At 41.5% G+C, this 22,497-nt stretch overlaps 1 protein-coding gene across 1 annotated transcript in view; it reads left to right on the forward strand.

The window, feature by feature from the left end:
- Positions 1 to 299: 299 nt before the first annotated feature.
- fgf11a (fibroblast growth factor 11a) overlaps positions 300 to 22,497 on the forward strand; it is an 88,904-nt gene continuing 66,706 nt past the window's right edge. Inside the window, exon 1 of the mRNA XM_072376799.1 lies at positions 300 to 1,313. Within this exon, the coding sequence (XP_072232900.1) occupies positions 1,121 to 1,313 (193 nt within the window). The 5' untranslated portion in view covers positions 300 to 1,120. The remainder of the gene's footprint in view (positions 1,314 to 22,497) is intronic.

Below are 22,497 nucleotides of genomic sequence, written 5' to 3' on the forward strand. Positions count from 1 at the left end.
GTGTGGCTGAAGGACACAGCGCTGCGCTCTGCCGTGGTGTAGCGCGCTGCTGCGAGAGTTGGAGAGCCCCATCGAAAAAAAAGGGGGGGATAGAATAGACTCGCCGCTGTCCTTCCCTCCCTCTATCTGCTCTCTTTATGTGTTGCTGTCTGTCTCTATCCCAGCGCTCTCTCATTCATGAATGTCACCTCTGTCTCTGGGAAATGCTGGATTTCTCAAGCCTCTGTCTTTTCCCTTCTTCTCTCAGGGCGCAAGTGAACGCAAGGGTGATGCCAGGAGAGCTCGAAAGACTGTCCGGAAAGCGGTCGCACTCCGTCCAGCAGCGTCCGCATCCCTTCATCACCCTGCAGACCTGATACCTCAGGTTGGACACTTCCTACTTCTTCTACTTGTCTTGCGCTGACATATTTGCTGGTGGAGAAATTTTATTGGTGAAGGAGAGAAAGGAACGGAGCTGCAGCGTGTCCCAACACTGTTATTTTGGAGAGTTTTTATCTGGACATTGTTCCACGTATCGGATACGGCTTCTGATCTGCCGGACTGGGCAGGTTAAGAGGAATAAATGTAATTTTCTTCTTTTTTTTTTTGTTTCGGTTTCACTATGTGGGGACTGATTCAGTTCATCTTCAGACTGGGTTGAGCTGAACTTCACTGGAGCGTAGAGTACTTCCAGACTGGGACTAAGACATTAGATAAATTATGGGTGGATAACAATATGGCTTATCCCAATAGAAGAACCAAGAAATATCAAAGCTTCATCTGAACCTGACTCTAAGCAAAGAAAAAGGAAACAAAAACACAGAAGGACGTTTAAAGGCTATCTATAACCAATCAAAACCTCTGTGAAAGCAGCTGTCAAATTTGGGTGGGCTCTTGAAGGATCCACCCTTCTTTCTCCACCCCCCCATCATCCTCCCTCCCTCTCCCTCTTTTTCTGTCGTCTCCCCATTGCTTTGGACCATCCTCAGAAGCCCCCTCCTCCGCTCTGCACCCTTTCCTCAGCGGTGCTCCGTCGCCCTGGGTGACTGGGCAGGGGGGTGGCCCACGGTACCCCCCGACACCTGGGCGCCTCCGAGCCTTCAAAGGCTGGTGAGGCGACAGCAGGGTCAGCACTGGGAAGATGGCCGCTCTTGCCAGCTCCCTTATTCGCCAGCGCAGGGAGGTCAAGGACCCCCAAGCAAACCGGCAGATTGCCAGCAAGCGCAAGCCCTGCCCAAAGAGCAACAAGTCCCTCTGCCAGAAGCAAATCCTCATATTAATATCAAAAGTTCGACTATGTGGCAGTCGAGGGAGAAAAATGGAAAAAAGACCAGGTGAGTTCCCAGAGACCCTGCTTATTTAGATTTCTTTTACCCGATTTCTCCCCGTCCATCCTGCATCCTGTTAATGCTCTCTTCTTCTGTGCTGTGTTTTCTGCCTGAATTGGAAACTAGATTTAAATGTTTGACATGCCAGACTTCAGATTAATCCTTAACTGTAAAGCCTCAATGGAGAACATCCACAGCCTGTAATTTTGGCATTAAAGCCTTAATCTGCATCTGGAAAACATCCCAGCCAATCTTCCCAGTGGCTGTACATAACGTGTCCTGTATTAATGGCAGCAGAGGTCGAACGGGAAATGGAATAAATTCCAGCTTAATACGCGCAGCTCTGTAACACTAACCACAGGTACCACCTAGTCTGTGTTGTGACTCTAGACATGACTTTGTTGAGACAAATGTTAACGCACCCTCACATGGTGGCAATCTGCAAGTCCCCCGTGAACTTGGCTCATACATATTGGGATTTACTGGGATATAAAGGTCAAGATGTACCTCATTTGTGATTATGAAGCCCATTATTCTCTCGGAGCATTTTTTTTAAATAATTTTTTTTAAAGGCAGGTGAAACACAACGTGACCTTTGTGTGTGTTTGCATATTACACAGTAAACGTAATGAGATGGTGACAGCTGACTTGTGTGTCTGTTGCATATAGGGATCGTTTCTGACTCTACAAGCCATGGTAACCTGAAATTGACTCTCAAAAGAAGAAGCAGTTATTGAAATGGTCTGAGCGCTCAGTGAAAACCTGTTTGGATCAACTGGCAAATACATTTCTAAATTTAGATATGGAGAGGCAGGACTTAGCGGCGAAAGATGCCTAGCAATCCTCTAACCATATTCTCATATGCCTTCTTTATATCTTAGTCCTCAAAAACAATGAGGGCTTTTGAAAGCAACAGTTTTTTTTTCCATAACTCCAACTTTTCTTATAGACTTTTGACTTTTGACTGTAGTTTAAGTCCTTATTTTCACCAAATTCGGTTGAAAATCCTTTTTTCTCTTTTTTAATTCAGCCGAAGGAAAACTTCATCAATGTATTCCTCTTTACTGTCCAAAAAAATGTATTAGTTCTTAAGCCACTCATTATAATTGTGAAAGAGGAAGCTAATGAAGCTGTATTTGATGATTGATGTGTATAATTAGAGATTACTTGCGTCCTTTTTTCACCCTTGTTATAAAAAAATTAAATGGATTGCATGAAAGTATGTGCTGTACCCTCCAGAAGCACAAATGTATCGAAAACCTGCCACATTTTGGAGGACATACTGTAGTCCCATGGAATTTTGTGAAACTGTCCCAAAGGCAATGATCACCAATTTTAAAATGGGTTTTGACGAATTTACTGGACGAGTTACAAGCTTGAATGTCGTCCAATAGACTCAAATTGGACTCTGATGTGATCCAGTTCTTTCTCCAATTATTTAGGAGCTTCAAGTTTGTTCTCAGTTGCTCTGTAGTCACACTTCCACTATGTTAGGTTTAGGAATACAAAATTAGGGTTGGTTAGGGTTAGTTAAACATCGTGGCTGGCCTCAAGATAAACCATCTCACAGTGTCCTCCGTGTGTTAAAAGTCTTCCTTTTCTGCCTTACCATGTGATGACACTAAGGCCTCTGCAAAATACAAAATGTGGTGCAGATTTGAGAGAAACGTCCTTCTGCCTTGTTTTTTTAAAGTATTGTTTGGTCTCAGTTATATTGATGATAATGAGCAAAAATCAATTTAAAACTGAACCGTGTTCAACAGTATTAGTATGGGCTTGCTCTCTCCTTAGTTACATACGTGTGAGTGCACGCCTTCCACTTCCTTGTACAGTGTGTTCCCTCTTCCACCTTGTGTAAGTGCAATCGTGCGTGTGTGTTCTGTGATATTTATTGCCTCAGTGTGCCAAGTTCATAATGATAATTACATGGGGAACCTCTAACGTGGAACCGGCAGCTGCCATTGAGACGCCTGTTCTCTATATTGTAATAATGGTTGTAAAATATGTTGGACAGGCAGTGGCAGTGCCAACTCTTTGGGAAAAGGCCCCATGTATGTACTGCCCTTTGTTTGAAGCCATTTCCATCCTAATAGCATCACTGCTTCGTGCACGCTTATGGATTTATTATGGTAATCATGTGGACAAGGTATGGAGGCAACTGGCAAATACAGTTGCCTGGTTGCAGATGCATTACCAGCATTACCATTTCAGGGTGGGATTTACAGAGGACTGTGCTGAGTACCACGTGTGGCATCATACGTCTTCATCATTTTCAGCGTATGCAGGGACACTGCTGACCACTGGCCGTGAGTGTGTGTGCTAGCTGGTGAACGCAAGTGTGAATCTTCATCATGTGTGAATTTTTCTCCCTCTCTGAGCTTCAGCCTGAGGACACAGTTGACCCTTGGCCAGGAATAAACGACTAGAATATTCTCAAGCTGTGTCCTCCACCTCCTCCTCCTCTTCCTTCTCCTGGCAGAGCTTCAGTGTGGCCTGCTTACAGTTTGCCTTCACTTTGCTACCAACTGCTGTTTATTGTTTTTCACTGGCATCATTTGTCTTCCATCGGCTTATTCTACATCCTTCGGTTTATGGCCTGTTGAAATGTTGAAATGTTATTTTTTTTGGCGGGGTGGGTATTTCCCTTTTCTTGTCATGGCTGTCACAGTCTATCATTTGCTTCATTTGGCTCTGGTCACTTGGCTCATGTTTTATTTACAGGTTTCAAGATTGACAAGAAAAACAGGGGTCAACCGGAAACTCTGTCGTAACATCAGACCAGCTGTAATGCAACCTGTTCCAGGAACTTTATTTTAAACTCGCTTTTAGCTGCGCCAGCTAATTTCTCAGTTACTAGTAACTCGGTAGATGCCCTGAAATCCGCCTGCCTGACAAAAAATTCAGAGAAAATAAAGAAATGAATGAAAAAAATATATTGACCTTGAGAAGTTGAAATGCTGAAATCAAAATGATGTATTTGCTTCCTTTTGTGTTGAAAGCTCACACACTCGCATATGACTCCAGATTAGTTTTAGATCCTTTCTAAATGTCAACCTCACTGAAAAAAACAACTTATATAGAGGTCGATAGCCTTAATGTGAATATAAAGTATCTTCTTAGACGTAGTTGATGGGATTTTTCAAAAGTTTCCATACTTTCATTAAATATATCTGTCATACTTTGGTCAAAGTTCCATAGAGAGACAGTACAATGTTTCTCTTTAAAACCATTGATTGTTAGCTCTTTGGTTTGAGGTTGTGGGTTAGGGTTAGGGTTAGGGTTAGGGTTAGTGAGCAACTCAACTCCACTCCACGCCTCTCCTCTGCTGAATGTGTCTTGATTTTGGTCTGTCCCACGGCTTTGCACTACCATGCTATTGCTGCATGAAAGAGCCTGAGAGCTCATATTACCACACACAGCATCTGACAGACATCAAACAAAGAGAGGAATACTTGACTGGCATTTATATTTTCAAGTGTTTACATAGCACATGAAGGTCAGCCTTTGAAAGCTGCTATTGATATTTATTTTGGTACAATCTCATTGCGAGCCATGTGTTGAACTGGTCCAGGTTGGCAACACACAGCACTACAAATAAAAAGGTTGAAGTTATGAACCGACCGATCGGTTTAAGTAGTTATTTGTTGCATATCAGCCTGATAAACTCAGTGGTTGAGGGCGATGAATTCAGTAAGAATTCGGGCGAATTTAGACGAAGCATTATTTGCTCATTTCTTTGTTAAATTAACAATATGACCGCAGTGTATGGTTGAGAATTTCTTGATACGAGCAAAGACAAAAGCAAAAATCAAGAGCAGCAGATTTTTCTTTCCCAATTCTGAGGTGCTGCTCATGCAACATGATTTGAACTTGAAGTTGGATGATGATAAAGATTATGACAAACCCGAACTGCTCACTGAATGAGATGTTTTCAGACCATTCAAAGTGCCATTATTGTCTTAGTCTTTAGGTTTGTAATGACTTCGGTCACCCAAATATATACTCCAAAGTACAAAAAGTGTGATTCTGTTTTTCATAATATGCCCCCTTTAAAACCGAGTGACTAAACATGTGTCAGCACTCATGAGGTCCTCTTTCGTTCTAGTTTAAAAATCTGGCCACTCTATTTTCAGTCCACGCTTTCCAGTGTGTGTGTGTGTTGGTGAGTAGATGTTATCATGCATCAAACACTGTGCGCTAGTGCGTCACCGCATTGTGACTGGATTGTTCAGGTTCCCTTTGTACCGTTGAAGGCCATTTGAGGCTATTGTAGCAGAGGAGGAAGTGTACTAAAAGGCAAAAGTGTGTGTCCTCAAACATTTGTTGCATACTGGTCTCTAAGTGACGGATGGCTGTAGTGTTGTGTTTGTGTGTCCCTGCTTGACCCACATGCCTCCCTTCCATACTGTTGTCCCCCATCTCTCCGCACTACGTCACCCCCCTCACCTCCCCGCACACACTCACAGACACCCTCTAACCCTCGCCTAACCAATACTAATGATGCCCTTGCACCTCAGCCCACTCAGCTTATAACAAGGTCATCTTGCCCTGCAAAAACACACAGAAACCGGGTACACGTATGTAGAGACTCGCCAACACACACACACACACTTGCAGCAATACAAACAGCGAAAACACACATTCACACAGACCAATAAATCAGAGGACACAAACACAAACAAATGATGAGATCTCATGATAATTTAGGGATGGTGTAGGAGCGAGATAATTTCACCCCGGCTTTTGTGCCTGTGTGTTTGTGTGTGTGGCTGATATGATCTAATGAGGATGTTAAGCCGCCTATTGGATATCAAAGCGAAACCAAAATAGCTTGTGTTGTCCTCTGATTGCCTGCTGGAGATGCTGTGGAAGCCCTCCTCTCTTCTGTTAACAGAGTAGAATAACACCCGGAGTTGTTACGGCGGCACAGGGGCCAAACGTTCATCCTGCCACTGCAAATTGGTTTGTGTGCGTGCATGGAAATATGTGTGCGTTTCTATCGGAGGCAAACAACAAATGACAGGGTGACAGCGGCGTGTGTGCGCGCACACACTTGGGGCAGACTCTCCGTTTGTGTGTGTGTGCGTGTGTTAGGCTCATTGTTGTGTCATGATTCATCAGGGCACATCAGCTCCTCTCATTAACACATACTGATTTATCAATAATGTGCGGCATCGTTTGGAGAGCACACATTGAACTGGGGTGATTTACTGCCTCATAGAGCGGACACTGGGGATGAAGCACACCACGGAGGAGTGTGTTTCTGTTTGTCTCTCTCTTTATCAGCTCACTTCCTCTCCTTCCTCTCAATCCATCAGCTTTCTCCTCCTCTCTCTGTCTCACCTCTCTTTCTCCCCCTCCGCTGTAGCCTTGATCGCTCTGCCACCCCCACCCTCCACACCCCGCACACTTATCTTCTCAAGGACATCTGGACTCTTATAACTGTCTCTCTCAATGTCTTCGTGTGTCTCTCTCCACTCACTATATTTTCCCACTGTGTCTAATCATCTTGTCTTTGCGCCAGTCAGTTAGTCACTGGGTGCTACAAATGACAGAGGTACTGTATATTGTGCTGCCACGTTACGTAACTCTGGCTCTATTGTTAATGGATCAGGATTGAGATTGATGCACATCGAACTCCAACTCTGTCTCCAGGAAATGATGTGTATATGCAACTAATTTGCAACAGCGGGAAGGCTTTGACAGGAACGTTAATGCCACCAGATTGCACATTTTGTTAACATAAGGAGGAAACGCAAATTACAAACATGTTGATTGTGAACGTGCCGGTAAAATGTCGGCGTGTGATGGCACTTTGTATTCATACGGCGGTATGTTTGCTGCAAATGTAAATATTTTGGTCTTTTTAAAAGAAAATCAATAAACTACAGAAGCACTCAAGCGCTGCGTATTGTTGATAATAAAAGGCTTTGACCTGTTTATATCAGACAAATGCAAAATATTAATTAGCTTAACTAAAAGCACTATTTCGGCTTTAGAACAGCACAAAGTAAGCTGCCTCTTTCTCTTTTCCCAGTGGGAAAGAACATCTCTAATGACTGTAGAGAGGCAATTGTTGTTAGAAGGCCATTTCCAAACAATGTAGAGTCCATTATTTTACAGGTAGAAAGGTTATATACAAGTGAAAAACATTCCAAACAATTTCCAGTCTTCCCAGGAGTGATTGTGCCAGCAAGTTCACCCCAAGGTCAGACAATGCTGAGAGTCGCTGTAAAAATACAACAGATATATACCAGACTCTGATGACGATTTGAGCTTGTTTTGCAGCCATTTGGGCACCTTACAGTTTCTGAGCAAACCACAAACAGCTCTGTTTACTAAAGTATTCTAGAGTCAAATGTGAGGCCATCTGTCTGACAGCTACATCTTGGCTGAAATTGGGTCATGCAACTGGACAATGATCCAAAGCACTGCAGCAAATCCAAAGCAGAATGACTGCAGAGTAGAATAATCAAGGTGTTGCACTGGTCCAGTCAAAGTCCAGACCTCAGTCTGATTAAAATACTGCGGTGGGACCTTAGGAGAGCTGCACACATGCAAATGCCCACAACTTTCTTTCAGAACCGATCACATCGGTGACTGATAACATTGTACCAGAGTCAATATATTGCTGCTAAAGGTGGTTCTACGAGCTGTTGAATCATTCAAACACTGCCACTTCATTTTGGCTTCTTTTTTGTTCGATAAAAAAATGACAGGTTGTAACATCATCAATCTGCGGTTGTATTTCATTTTAAGACCTGGTGACGACCAGATGCTTTTTTTATTTGTCTTTTTTTTTTTACTGCGTCTTCATATGTAAAACCATAGCGCTAAAAGTGGGTGCGCTTGTGGCCAGTGGATTAGTTTTAGATTGGGTTGGGATGTAGATATTTTGACGTCTGCTTGGTTGTTTGGATCACAGAGCTTAGAAAACCCAGTGAACCTCATCCAGAAGGGAATGTCGAGTACTGAGCGAATAACTGAATGGTTTTCTGCTAATGCAATCTCAAAGTCAAAATCTCTGACCTTGGAATGCATTATCGAGCGTTGTTGAGCTTTTTCTTGGTTATTTTCTGGGAATGAAAGCATTTGCTTACAATTAGGAAAAAAACAGTCTGATTAAGTGCAGGAAATATGACTGGAGACATTTTGTGTGTATTTACATTGAACCAAAATGGGAATTATTCTCTGATCTAAGCCAGACCTTTCAAATAAATAACCTTAACCCTAACCCAGCTTTGTACAAAGTACTGTCACATGACGTGGTCGTTAGTCATAGTGTGTGAATCCTGCTGAACATGTAGAAACATATTAATCCTACCTCAGTTTAGACTGAGGCTCAGAATGTCCCATTAAAAAGGCCTTGCTCTATTTGTTCTTTTAAAGAAAATTTTAAATAATTATCTTTTTACAATAAAACACTATCAAAGATTGTATAGAGACCAACCACTCCGATGAACCTACTTGATGACCTAGAAATGTGAATTTGTTCATGTTTTTCATGAACACCATTGCAGAAATACTGGTACATTTCGTCAGGTTTCTCAGAAAATTTGGTTAAAAGTTGCATTAGATAGCAAATGAATGTATTTTGAGTGCCTTATTCAGCTAAACAGATAACTTTTAAACAGAAGTTACTTCTCTTTAACAAACGAGGCAAAAACAGATGAAGAAGAAAGCTGACAGAACAGAGTTAGCTGCAGTTTCTTCCATCTCTGGATTTTGAAGTTAGCATAGAAGACATAAAATGAGTTCATAACCTTTCTCTTTTATTGTTTGCCCTCCAGCTTGAAAAGCTGAAACCCCTTTATTGTCATCTGCCTCTGCAGTTCCCGCTCGCTGCCTCTGTAGGGCAGTGTAGACAGAATGAGTGACATCAAAGCGGAGAGGCAGAAATGAGCAGCATTACTGTAAAACACAGTAAACCTGCCAATCTGCTGCAAGCCAATGAACTTCCTCAATTAATTCAGCATTTCTCACGGGATGCTCATGGAAGCTTTACTCCCTCTGAGGGTATCAAGCAACCCATCATTCCACAGTCTGTGCTCCGAGTCTGACCCTTCTGTGTAAAGTGGAGCGTTTAAAGAAAACTCCTTTGAGAAGGGTTTTCCTCTCTCCGGGGTGTTTTAGACAAAATGAAGCTTCAGTAGAAATAATCACTGTTGCATGTTTTGGCAAGGACTACTTTTGATCGGAACCTCAAACCCTTTAGTTATGGTCCACGAGCCCTCAGCATCAGCTAACAGAAATACTGTCAGATGCTTTATGCTGTGCGTGAGCAGCAGCCAGAGGTTTGCAACAGTTCCCGCCCTCTGCCAGTGCGGCAGATGTTGTGCATGAGATGTTGCCCAGAATAAATGATTGGGAGATGCTAACATTTGGCCTGTATAATGATCAATGTGGGCTTTCAGTGGCGCCCCTCCCAAACAATTGATTTATGGAGCCAACCAGCATTTGTTTTTGCTGCAGTTTTTTTAGATCAACATCAATCATTATTATCAGACAAAATAGATTATTTCTGGATGACTCGTCTGTGAGTGTGAGTGTGTGTGTGTGTGTGTGTTTGCAATTGTAGTTGAGTTTGCTTCTGTCTGAACTGTGTGTGGGGGTGTTGTTGGGGACGCATTTGGTTTATGAAGGCTGCAGTGCCCTGGTAGGAATGAGGTGAGCTTCCTGGACTCAGTATGGCACATTCTTGGCACCGCACGGGCCAGCATGGCGCTGAGAACACCAACGTGTAATTAGAGCAGGGCAATGAAGCAGAAGGGCTTTAGATCTGGTGACGTTACACTTGAAATGACCTCCAGCAGAGATTGTACACACACAGGCTAACGGGTCTGCATTTATCTACTCGAGAATTTCCGCTCTACCGGGATTCACCATCCTGGGAGCCCGAGCACCAAATGACCGATGAGACTAAAGTCAGCATCTTACGCCACCACAACTACCAACCTTGCCTTTGTCAATGTCACAAAACCCCCACAGAAAGAGTGCGCTGTCCTTTTAATCGATTGCCTGTAGTTTGAATTGCAATATTAACATGCTGAGGACAGTAAAGCCACCATTTGCATTTTATATGCAATCAATTTGCCGCATGGTTTGCGTGCAGAGCTGAGCGGTACGTGCGTCACATGGTGATGACAGTTTGGGAATACAGGACACACACTTGTTAAAATACACCAACGGCAGTGTGAAAGCTTCTGACTAGATCAAGACTGAGACATAGAGTGCCAGGAGATCCACCACAGCATCAAACAGACACACACACACACATCTTGATCTCTCTCTCAGTTCCAACACAATGTCCCTGACCACAGTGACACCATCCAAAAGAAAACTTCTTAAATCATATTCTATTTTCCCTCCTCTTCCTCTCAGTGTGTGTGTGTGTGTGTGTTAACCTCTCACTCTCACACACATCAGCTCAAACCTGCTGGCAAGTGAAGCACGAGAACAAACTGCTCTTATGGGAAAAGCCTGTGTGCATGCTTTTCTGCTCGCGTCGGTATCTGATTACGTGTTAATTTACTTTGATCACAGAGACAGTGACACCCAAGGGTGGTGTAGGGTTTACTGACAGGTGCTCTGGACCACAACAGACCAGCGTACAGAACAGACCATTGTGTCTCAGTCTGTCACTGAAAAGTTGACCTTAAATGGCACCCCTTTTGACACTCGTGGTGTAACTTTTTAGCCGTTTCAGTATCAGTGAATGTTAGTCGTATGGATGCCGTACAATATGTATGTATGCAAAGCTTTAGCCCGCCACATTTAAAATGATTGAGGATCATCAGATTTTTGCTGCTGTAAATCTGGACAATTGGTTGGTTTCAAAAGGGTAAACCTGACAGACTTGTTTGAACAATTAATGTAATTCACACGTCTTGGAACTGGCCTTCTAAAACCCATTCTAACGTCCAACTCTTCACATACTGATGCTTAGTTAGAAGCACATTGTGTTATTTTTTAACTCAGAGAGCACCCTCAAAGTGTCCCTTTTTCAACGTGTTGGGTTTCCTGAGTTGATCACCTGGCTGTTGTTGGATACAATGCCATGGCAACGTCGAAAACAACAGCGAAGCCTTTCACAGTGAAACATACTTCATTGTGAATTCAAATGTGTAGTCATGATGTTTTCCAACCGTTGCCAGTTAAGTTAAACACCTAGCAAAGTAGCACAAAAGCGGAGTAAAGGAAGTCACAACAAAGACCTAGAATGAAGTGAAGAACAGTCTCGAGATTGGAACTGGTAGCGGGGTCGCCTTTAAATCAGAGGATCGCTGGTTTGGTCCCCATCTTCCCCAGTTCAGTTGAAGTATTGCTGTTTAAAATACTGAACATTTCTAAGCCTTTTCATTTCTAAGTGTGGTTGTGTTCTCATTGCAGTTAGTCTTTTTCCTAAGTCTTTAAGAATTTTCCTCTACCATCTTTCTTTAACCCCATGATGTTTTCCATCAAGATCAAGGAAAAGGGCTTAGGGAAGGAAGATGGGAGGTAAGTTTTATGACTATTCAACCAGACCTGTTAGACAGACACTCAAACAAAAACTCTAAAACTAAATCTAAAAATGGGGTTTGCGAACATTAGTAGACCTTCAGAAACTGGAAGTGAAATATCAATAAAATCCCCCTAAGGTTGAATAATAGCATATGATGATCTGAACTGGGCCGGCCTGGATTTACTGGCATGCCCAGCAGTCTTAAAGGAAAGCTCTCAGACGTTTCCACACAGCGAGACAAATGCACACACATATCAAAACCACAGGTACTCACCATTTCTCCCCTCCCCTCCATGCATGCTGTATTTACTGTACTTAAAGTGCTTTTACCACAACAATGAATAATGAAACTTGCATTCCTCAACAGACAGCAGAGGTGAGTGTTCCCCCAAAACAGACATTACTCATTGTGTTATTGTTCAGAGGCTGAACAGATGCAACTTTTCAGGCACTCGCATAATAGACATGCACATCATTTGTATAGAAATGCAAACACAGCTGGATTGTTTTGGAAAGAAATGTGACATATTACACAGACAGACATGCGGTTTACAATTTATTTTGCTCACACTGACGGCACGCACACACATACACACAAAATGATAATAAAAGGGGACGCGGTACACACAAATCTGTGATGTTTATGCCCACTGACAATACAGTGCATACAGTATTGGTTATGAAGCACCAACTGTGTGTGTGTGTGTGTGAGAGAGAGAGAGAGACACCTTGTTGACGGCAGCACCTCGTCTACCTGTGTGATTCTCCCATGTGGTGCACGAGCACAGGTGCATGATGTGTCCTTCACTTTAATGTGCCATCAATCTGAAAAGCTGGAGACGAGCCAGAGCGCAACTTCCCAGCCTCCTGCACACACAAAAAGCCTGCATCGATGTGCGCACGGTCTAAAAATGTCAGGTCTTCGAGGAGATTTTGATTGCATACGAGAGGAGAATTTCCTCTAAACCTGGGTCTTTCCCCTCGCAATTAGATTATCTCTCATGCAATTAGAATCGCATTCTGTAAGAGACGGAGGGAGACAGAGATGGAGAGCTCTCATTAAGTCTGCACTGATTGCCAAAACCTTACAAGTCAATTTTTATTGTTTTTAATTTAGTCTACCTGTACGATTGTTTTCCTCAAATCCAGTTATGAAAAATTACACTGTAGAACTGAGATGAAATTGCACTTTTATGGATAGAAAAACAATAAATCATCTCTTGTCTGTCCGTTCAGGATCTTTTCATAAAGTTTGACACTAGATCAAATATGATACCAATTGACAGACTTTTGTCTCTAATGGCTGTAAAGTTAAATGTGAGATATTCTAAATCAAAGTGTTTGCCCGTTGTGATGAAACCACTGAGAATATCCCCCAACTGCTGTTCTTCTTGTATCTCTCAGCTTAGTTTTGGTCCACGAGCAAAGCTTTCATTAAGCTGTCTTAAGCAAAAAAAGCTCAAATTAATCAGCTGTGTGTGCAGTCTGAAAATCACCTAATGGCAAGCCACCGCATTTAGACCCACAACTACAAGTTAATGACTCTTTAAGAACAGTACGTCTGACTATATACCTGTTCATATACACAAGTTGTAAGATGATAGGCTTACCATTTGTACCATTTAGTGTTTGTTATGAGGAACATCCAAAGCATCAGTGTTTAATACCAAAATATGTTTGTTATACTGTAGAATGTTTATCATTAACAAAGAACTCTGTGGCGTTTAGGTTTATGAATTCATGTTGGTAGTTAAAGATATTTGAGCCCTTGTTACAAAGCAGTTAACAGATGTTGAGAAGCTAGTGGAAGGGCCAACTAAGGCCTTCGGTTACACTAACCTGGATAATTCCCCACCTTTGTTGAAGATTAGGAAGAAAAAGAGAGTAAAAAATCTCTGTCCATTTGAGCTTAAAGTTGCAAAATACGCAAAAACTCCTACAAATGATGGTGGCCAGTGGGTGGCGATATAGTCTGTATAAACTACACCTCAAAAAAACAAAAAGAAGAACATTGTGAGCATGCCTATTGAGCTGTTTCTCCCATGGTGCTTACGAGCTCAATGATTTATCCACAAACTGCCAACTGGGTCTGATCCAAAATTGTGGTTTAGGGCAGACTTGGCCAAAGTAATATTAGCGGAAACTGATGTCTGTGGGTAGCTTTAAACATATATTTGGCCCAAGCAAAGCTAGCTGGATGTAGAGAAACTGGTGTATGTGACACTGATATTTTGCTCCCAATGCGTGCAAATGACACAAAACATAGTGGGCTGAGACATCTTTTTCGATCCAAAACATCTCTTTGCAATGTGCACACATGGATACACTGAAAATGTAGTTTTTCTTTCTTTTTTTAAACTCTAAAGAAATGCTTGGAAGAATCTCTGTTTCTCTGATTGAATATGCCGTTTGCATGCGGATGAGAGGTCAGAGAGGGTCACATTTTATGTCGTCAACGGGGTGAAATAGATTTAATCTATTCAAGTTTTAAGGATAAAGCTCACATTTTCATGCTGGATGTGTGAACCAGCACCAGGCAGCTAAAGACAAAGAACACCAGAGAGAGGGGTAGTGTTAGAAATCTTTTCACACTGAGATGTTGTAAGTGTCTCGAGGCCGTTGGGCCGTGAAGGACAAACATTCAGAGGTATTTATCATCATTATTTTTAAAGTATTTCAGCTCTATTAGACATTTCTTACTGGTAAGTGACGTGCCGAGGCGTCGGTCAGGGACTGACATTCACAAAGGTCACAAATTTAAATCCACCATGCTCTGTACTGTCGTGACTCATACAGATTATTTATCGCTTTAGACTTTAATTCATATTCCATGCATAAATGGATGAATTAACATATGTATTCATGCTCGGTTTGTGTCATGTAATCCATTTTAAGGTGCACTGAGATGCACAGTGGAAGAATGAAATCGTTACCATGAAAGCGGACGATATGACTTATTCATCTCAGATTTCATTATAAGTTTATGGCACACTCTTAAATAACAGCTCATGGTTTCAACGGACCTAATTGCAAAACTTTTGCTGGAATGTTATTCTTTACAACACTGCCCATGTCAGGTACATCTTATGAGCTGTCGTCTTATGTAGAAACATGCCAGTTAGGCACTAGATGAAATTGAATGAGACAATTAGGCAGAGCTTCTCACAATCAGAGGGATCAGTCAGAGTCTCATGTAGATGTCTGATTTGTGTAATTCGCTTCGTTAGAAGGCTGATTACCCCCCCACCCCCCTCTCTGCAAGTCGACTGTTCCACACCAGCTGAAGGTCCGCCGCTGCATACAAACTGTACCTCCTTACATCAGCGAGCGACAGCTTCTTGGCTGCTCTCTCTGGAGAACACGGACATTGTGGCAGGACTCCATTTGAGCACCCTGGCAGAGGGAGAGAGGGGGGGTGGCTGTTGCTTTGAACTGCTGCATGTAACTTTTTATGTATTTTTCAATTTTTTATCAATAAAATGTTGTTATTGTGAAATAAAACCTAAATAAATCCTCTCCCAGGCTAAACCTAATCATGGAAAAACAGCAACGCATCAAAACAATGCAGAGAGTAAATGAATGCTTTACAGAGCTTTTTGACCCTCCAAAATGACCAAAGCAGCAAATTATTGAACATTTTGCTGCACCAATTGTACGATAAAGATTGGAAATTGGAAGTTGCGTCTCTCTTGATGATATGCATGAGTCTGTGACTTTTCAACCAGCACAGGAATAAGCTGCCAGACCCTCACCTGGTGTTTGCTGAAGGGTGAGAGACTGTTTTTTCAATTTAGTCTCGAATGCCAAAGTGCCAGTTGGTTCTGTTTGCCTTTTATATTTGTTCAAAGTTTCTTTTTAGAGAGCTACGTGCACCAAACCCAAGCTAGTGCTTGGGATACGATCATGGCTTAGCATGAAATACAGCCTTTTACCTCCTGCATATTCCTCTTAATCTCTCACTTAAACAATGTGAAGAAATGGCAGTGACAACATGATCTTTTGGCACATGGATATTAGTATGTTGCCTATAGAATAGCAACACTCAGCTCTATTGTTCAGTAAATGAATAAAGTCAATTCAGTGTGTTTCTCTGCATTGTGTTGTAACTGCGGGACTGATAACTGTGTCTTACAGCTGATAGGACACTTGTTCTACCACTGACACTGACAGTTGCTATTAAGGTGAATGACACTATCAGCTAAGCAAAAGTCCTTCTTACATTCAGTCTTTTTCCTTTGATATGTCACAATTTGCATAAAAACACATCAGCATATATCTGCTCACTCAGAAGTTGCCACTGATATTCCTAAAACGAGTCTGTGCAAGTAAATAATTTACAAAGTTCTTCTTCAAAATGATGTATGGGTGGTGACGTGAACCCTCAATTCCCTCCTCTGTCCATTTCTGAGAGGGAAAGTGAAGTGGTTGGAGATGGTTGGTTCAGAGAAGGACAAACTGAAGGTAGGCAGCTCGAAGGCGGAGGAGGAGGAGGAGGAAGAGGCAGATGAGAGGGGTCAGGAGGACGGAGAGATGGGATGCATGAAAGGAAGCCTCGAGTTTTAGAATTAGATGTACTTTCTAAGGATCTTTGCGCTTGCAAGTACACTTTGATTTGCAGTGTTTTAAAGGTTTTCTGAGTTTGTTGTGATGCATTGAGCATGGACTCAACATGTAGGTCTGTTTAGGTTCCAGGTTGCCCTGTTTGGATGTTTCTTTTCTACAAAGCTTGTTGTTGGGTATTGACTTTTTGTCAGCTCTTGTTGAATCAGAGAGTTTTCAGATGGCTTTATCTTCCAACAGATATGAAAACCCATCTATTTGGGCTTGGTAAAACAAAAGGAACCAGCACCAGAATGCATTTATGTGAAGTCAAACTATCTATTATTTCATCCACCTGCGTCGTATGTGCTGTATCTTCTTTCTGCTGCAGTGTTTGTATGTGGGGATGGGATTTGGGACACTTTGGTGAACTGATGCATGAGCCTTGAACAGCAAGTCCTTGGCCCAGTCTCAGTCTCCACCCCAAGGCCTTATTGCTAAACCCCCACAGCAGTATGAGAGTCTGGTTTCGGAGGGGTGTTAAAAAAAGGAACTGAACACATAATTAGAACAGCACATGTTGTAAAGCATCTTCATTAAAGAAAAGAAAAAGTAGCTGTAAAGTAACTCTGAAGGCTATGTTCATGCTTTTCAAAGCTGTTTTTAGTCAAAAATTGCGAGCCATAGTCTGCATTTAATCAATAAATTCATGGGGGATATTCAAAATATTTGGCAAACTAGAGCCGTGAAGCAGTTCTTCACAGTGAAATTAACAGTAAGTGCTGAGTTTATCGCTCCCATTTTATGGTTGTTCATACAGGCAGATGGTCAGTAATTACATTCAAAGAGTATGCTGCCAGCACTGCCACCTCGCAGCAAGAAGGTTTCTGGTTCAAATCCTGACTGGGGCTTTTCTGTGCGGAGTATGCATGTTCTCCCCGTGCCTCATGTACTCCGGCCTCCTGCGGCCATCCAAAAGCCTGTATGTTAGGTCAATTGGTGATTCTAAATTGAACCTAGGAGTAAGTGTGAGTGTGCAAAGTTGTTTGTCTCTGTGGGGCCCTGTGATGGACTGGCAACCTGTGTCTCACCCAATGCCCCCCCCAATTTGAAATGGGACTGACCCTCAGCCCTCACACACTTGGCAGGAACACGCCTCAAAGTCTTGGAGTGTTTAGATTGGGATGTGGCCTTTGTCTTACATGATGGTGTAATACAGAATGTGAAGTCTTTGTCCACAGTCCAGATGCTGGACAACAGCACTTTATTTAACAGCAGGACGAAAGCATTCTTTTTAAGACTCGAAAATAGAGCTTGAGGTGTTAGTGATTAAGAAAGCAAGATGTGGCGAGCTGTAATACAGTTTCAGACAAGCAGAAAGACTAACCAAACTGAAAGAGACTAAAAGGATTGTGAGTTGTGTGTTCTGCAGAAGTTGAGGAGGTAACAGAGGTCAGGAAACCACACAGTTATATCTTGGAGGACGACAGAGCGATAGATGGACAGATAGAGAAGAAGCAAGAACTAAAAGGAGCTTTAAAATGGCGAGGAAGAGATGGCATGATAGAGAGATTGAAGGATAAAGAGGAGGAGAGGTAAGTGGGTATAAGCAAAGGAGGCGGGAATGGTCAGGAGGGAGATGAAGGAGTAGATAGGAAGAAAGGGGAGTGGTGGGAGAGCAAGAAAGATGGGGAGTGAAAAATAATTGAAAAAACAAAACAATACAAGGAAACGGTAATAATGGATTGGGGGGAGGAGGGTAGAGATGAACATGGACTTGGATTAAAGAATGGAGGTGAAGTGAAATTCCAAAGCTTCATCATGTAATTTAATTTGAAAAACGCTTGTAACTGAGTACATATATTTGCAATATATACATATATATGTACATTGTGTGTTGAGCACTGGTGTGTACAGCTAAGCTGAGGCAGGAGTCTTGGGGCAGCATTGGTGCTTTAGGAGAAGATAAGCAGACATAATTAGGAGGCCATTAATAAATTTGTTAATGAACACTCCATGAAACAGAGAGAGACTGAGAGTGAGAGGAAGATCATGTGTCATTGTGTGTGTGTGTGAAGCAGAGGGAGGGAAATTCTCTTTGTGTGTGTCTCTCATATTCCATATCAGGCGTATCTGCTGGCTGCGATAAGTTATCATTATGAGATATGTCCTGCCTGTGACACATACACACTGTCATCTCCGCCCCATTTGCATAAAGAGGGCTTTTAGCGATGCCCTTGCACTCTCAATGACAGTATCTCTGCATAAGTCGGTGCACACACACACAGACTTGCACACTTTACGTCCTCACATGTATGCATTATTTATTAATTGCTTAACATATGGTCACGTTTTAATAAAAAGGAGATTTTTTTTTTCTAGGAAACTTGCAAATACAGCAAAGATGTACAAACATACTTTTTCTAATGCCTTCTTCATTTTTAGATTTTCTCCTTAACAAGAAATGGATTTTACCATAGAGATACTGGAAGTACTCCAATACTGGAATGACTGAGTGGAAATAAAAATGACATATTCATTTACTTTTAAAATGTTATTTAAAGCTGGAATAACCTATTCTGAGGAGAAGAATTAGATTTATTTTACTCATCCTTTTTAATTTGACAGCAAAACAAACACTCCCCATTCTCCCAGGGCTCCCTCACTCTGAATATGCAGAAAATGTGATGCATGTAGACCGTTTGCAGAGCAGGTGTGTCTTGGAAAAAAAGTGTTTTGGGAATGTGTTCAGTTCCAAAGATGTGGAAATGAATCATTTATGATAATGATAGTGGAGCAGTTGATGCCTAGCTGCTGTTATGTGTTTTGTTTTCTCTTTGTCACTGCAGTGACCGCACAGTAAACGTAAAAAATCAGCTATGAGTACAGTCACTTAATGTGAAAGCTAAGTTTTCCTTAGGGTTGGAGGACCAGCAGATCGAGAAAGGTAACTGTAAGGTCAGGTAATTTGCTGGAGCCAGTGTGTGGGACACTTTTTGGAAGTATTTTTTTTAATGATTTGTCCCCAGTGATCAGCACCTCATTACAATCTTTAGTGTGTTGTACTTTTTGGTTTGCAGAGGGCATCATAAGCTGGATATACCTGAATGATGGCTGTAAACTCAACAGTTCAAAGCGTGTCAGAGTGGTTCTTATTTACACAGAAGGAACAATGTGCAAAACACAACCTTCAAAACACAACGCAGTAAAATTTTGAACCAATCCTGATATGACAGACTGATTTTAGGTGTCCATGACTGTAAAATCTAAAATATCACACAACCAGGGGAATGAGGCTTTCTATTACTGCCGTTTTGTGGCATCCCTGTAAGTTACAAACAAGGTCTCCTTTGGCAGTAAAACCTTGGCAGTAAGACACTTCTATGTCAAATATCAGCCGCCTCGCACACACTCTGAGGCCCGTGTGTGTTGTATATGACTTTCAGTTAAAGCATAAATCCTAATGTCAGTCAGGGAGCTGGGGAGCCGGGGTGCTGGTATGCGTCCAGATCACAGTTTACATTTGAGCATGTGAGAAATTCAGTGAGAGCAGTGCTAAGACGAAGATTGCGTGCAGCAAATCACCCTGGGAAACACTAACAGTGTGGTAAAATGGAAACAAGAGCAGAGTTCGCCGCCGTGTGCCTATTCTCGCTCTATGTAGAAATGTTAATCCTAACTGTGTTACTGGCCTTGTGGCATGTGCTCTGGTGAACTGGAACTGCTGCTTTTTTTTATAGCTACTGTTATGGCAGCTGACTGGAATCATGATGTCTGAAAATGAAAACTATAAACCGAATAACATTTTGACAGCTGCTCAGACCTGGACATGCGATTAAAACATGTGATGGATGGATAATACTGACATTATGTTCTGTTTAGTGAATTTAAAAAGAACTGGCATTCAATTTCAGGCTGCTCAGTTTATGCTTACAGCTTCGGACATTTTGGAACTACTTTTATGAATTCTGAAGCCACAGCACCTAGACTGTAATCTATATTGTCAGCATGATGTACAGCCTGGAAGTTGTCCACTGACAATGGACTGTATGGACTCACACAGTGTTTGTCTGAATTTATACACCCAAAGAGGCATTTTGCTGTGATATTGCAATCGGTCCAAAAACAGAAACCTTTCATTGCCTCCTGAACACTGCCTTAGTCCTCCTCTCCAGTGCCAGTGTGAATAAATATATGCTGATGATACTTAATGTATATTGGCAACCTATGCACCGAAGGGTCCCTTATGTAGACAATACGATATACATTCATTTACTTATCTGTCAGAATTGTTTTCATATGGTTTAATAATGGTTGTAAGCTCTGCTTAGTAAATAAACATTTTTTGTCACACTTATTCAGTAGTCAATATATGGTGATGGAGCACTTTTTAGGTCAATGGAACCAAAGAATATGGAGAAAGAAAAGAACAAATTATGAACAATTTAGGTTACATTATTGTTGTAGCAACAGGGCTATTTCTATCAGATGCATTAAGGTGCAGGTTTCTGATGCAGGTTTCTGCTGAGATCACAGAATCACTGAATGCTCCAATTGCTAAAAGCTAAAAATCAAGCCAAAAGTACTCTCTTTGTTAATAACGTGAAACATTTCAGCACCTACTGTGGATATTGTGCTGTCACAAAAATGATTATCTAACACGCAAAACAGTTCAATCAATTGCTAACACATGATTAACCCTGAGGCTAAGGAAGTAGTGACTATAGAGCTTGCCAACTAGCTTGGATGAAATTCAGGTTGCACTTAGTTATGTGGATATTCTGTTTATTTAGACATTTAAATTGACAACAATGCACACATTTTGGTTAAGTTTGATAATAATATGCTATCACTTCATAGAAAGCTTTCCCCTACTCTTATACTTGTTTGTACTTGTTGCCATGCCTTTAGCTGAGTGGAAGCTATATTAGCATGATGGATGGCTTGCCAGATAACTGCTATGTTCAGGTTTAAAACTGGAAACTGAAGAGATTAAACTTTTACTTAAACGTTGTTATTAATATTTAATCCAGCCCATTCTTGAAAGAAAATGTGTAAAAGGTACATTTGTCCACATGTCAAAAATGTATTAGTGTAACAATAAAGGGCCAAAAATAGTGAGAGGAACTTTTAATTGCCTGTGGTTTTGTATGGAGAAGCATTCAGGCGACAGTGTTGGGACTTTTACTTTTACAGTATAATGCACTATTGTCCACCCATTTTATAACATCATTGATGTGCAATATCACTTTCTGAAAGGTTTCACTTAATGGAAAAAGTTAGCATGTGATGATTTTCAGAGCAAACGCAGAATATATATTTTTTAACATATATTGTACATATTGTGCTGTGGACCAACAAAGCTATCACACATTCAGGAGTGATACTTTATTGTTTTATCATATACACTATGATTATATTATTATTAATCATCACTATAAACTATTTTATGTCTAAACAAACCACATTTACTAGTGCCCTCAATTGCCTGACTGCAATTTTATTCATGTTCAAATTCCGAGTGTGTATATTCATACAATGAATTGCATTCTTACAATGTCCACAAAGGAACACAAACATAGTAGTGTGCACTAACTCCGACACAATTCCACCATGCAGTGTGGATTTGGAAATGAACTAATGCAAGACTCAACCACATTTGCTAATACAAAATTAATGAGTTAGTAAATCAGTTTATTTTGTGTCTTTTGTGTAGAAAATAGACAAAAATGTGTTTGTGAGTCATTGCAAACCCAGCATTGGTCTTTCCTCAGTGGAACATCAATGCTTGCTTGTTGTTTTTCGAGTGTACCACAAAACTAGCGTTCCCTTTAAAGTGAAGCATTTAATATCATTTCTATAGCCACTCTTCCCAGCTTTTCCGCATCCTAAAAGGTCTTTGACTTAATTGGTAACACAAAAACTCTACCCCCACACCCACAATAATTAGGTAGACAAAATGACTGAGGAGTCCCTCCACCGATCACCTTTCTTTCATTTGATTGAACCAGAACGAAAGAAAAGAGGAAAAGAAGTGAAGTAACATGGGGAAGATGGTCATCTTTTTGAAAAGGTGTTTCTCTATCCCTGCTTCTCTCCTCATCCGTCTCCTCTCTAACCCTCAATAAGCCATCCTTTATGTACACAGTA

This window comes from Leuresthes tenuis, unplaced genomic scaffold, assembly GCF_036924035.1.
Source record: "Leuresthes tenuis unplaced genomic scaffold, fLeuTen1.0.hap1 SCAF_22, whole genome shotgun sequence".
Lineage (NCBI taxonomy): Eukaryota > Metazoa > Chordata > Actinopteri > Atheriniformes > Atherinopsidae > Leuresthes > Leuresthes tenuis.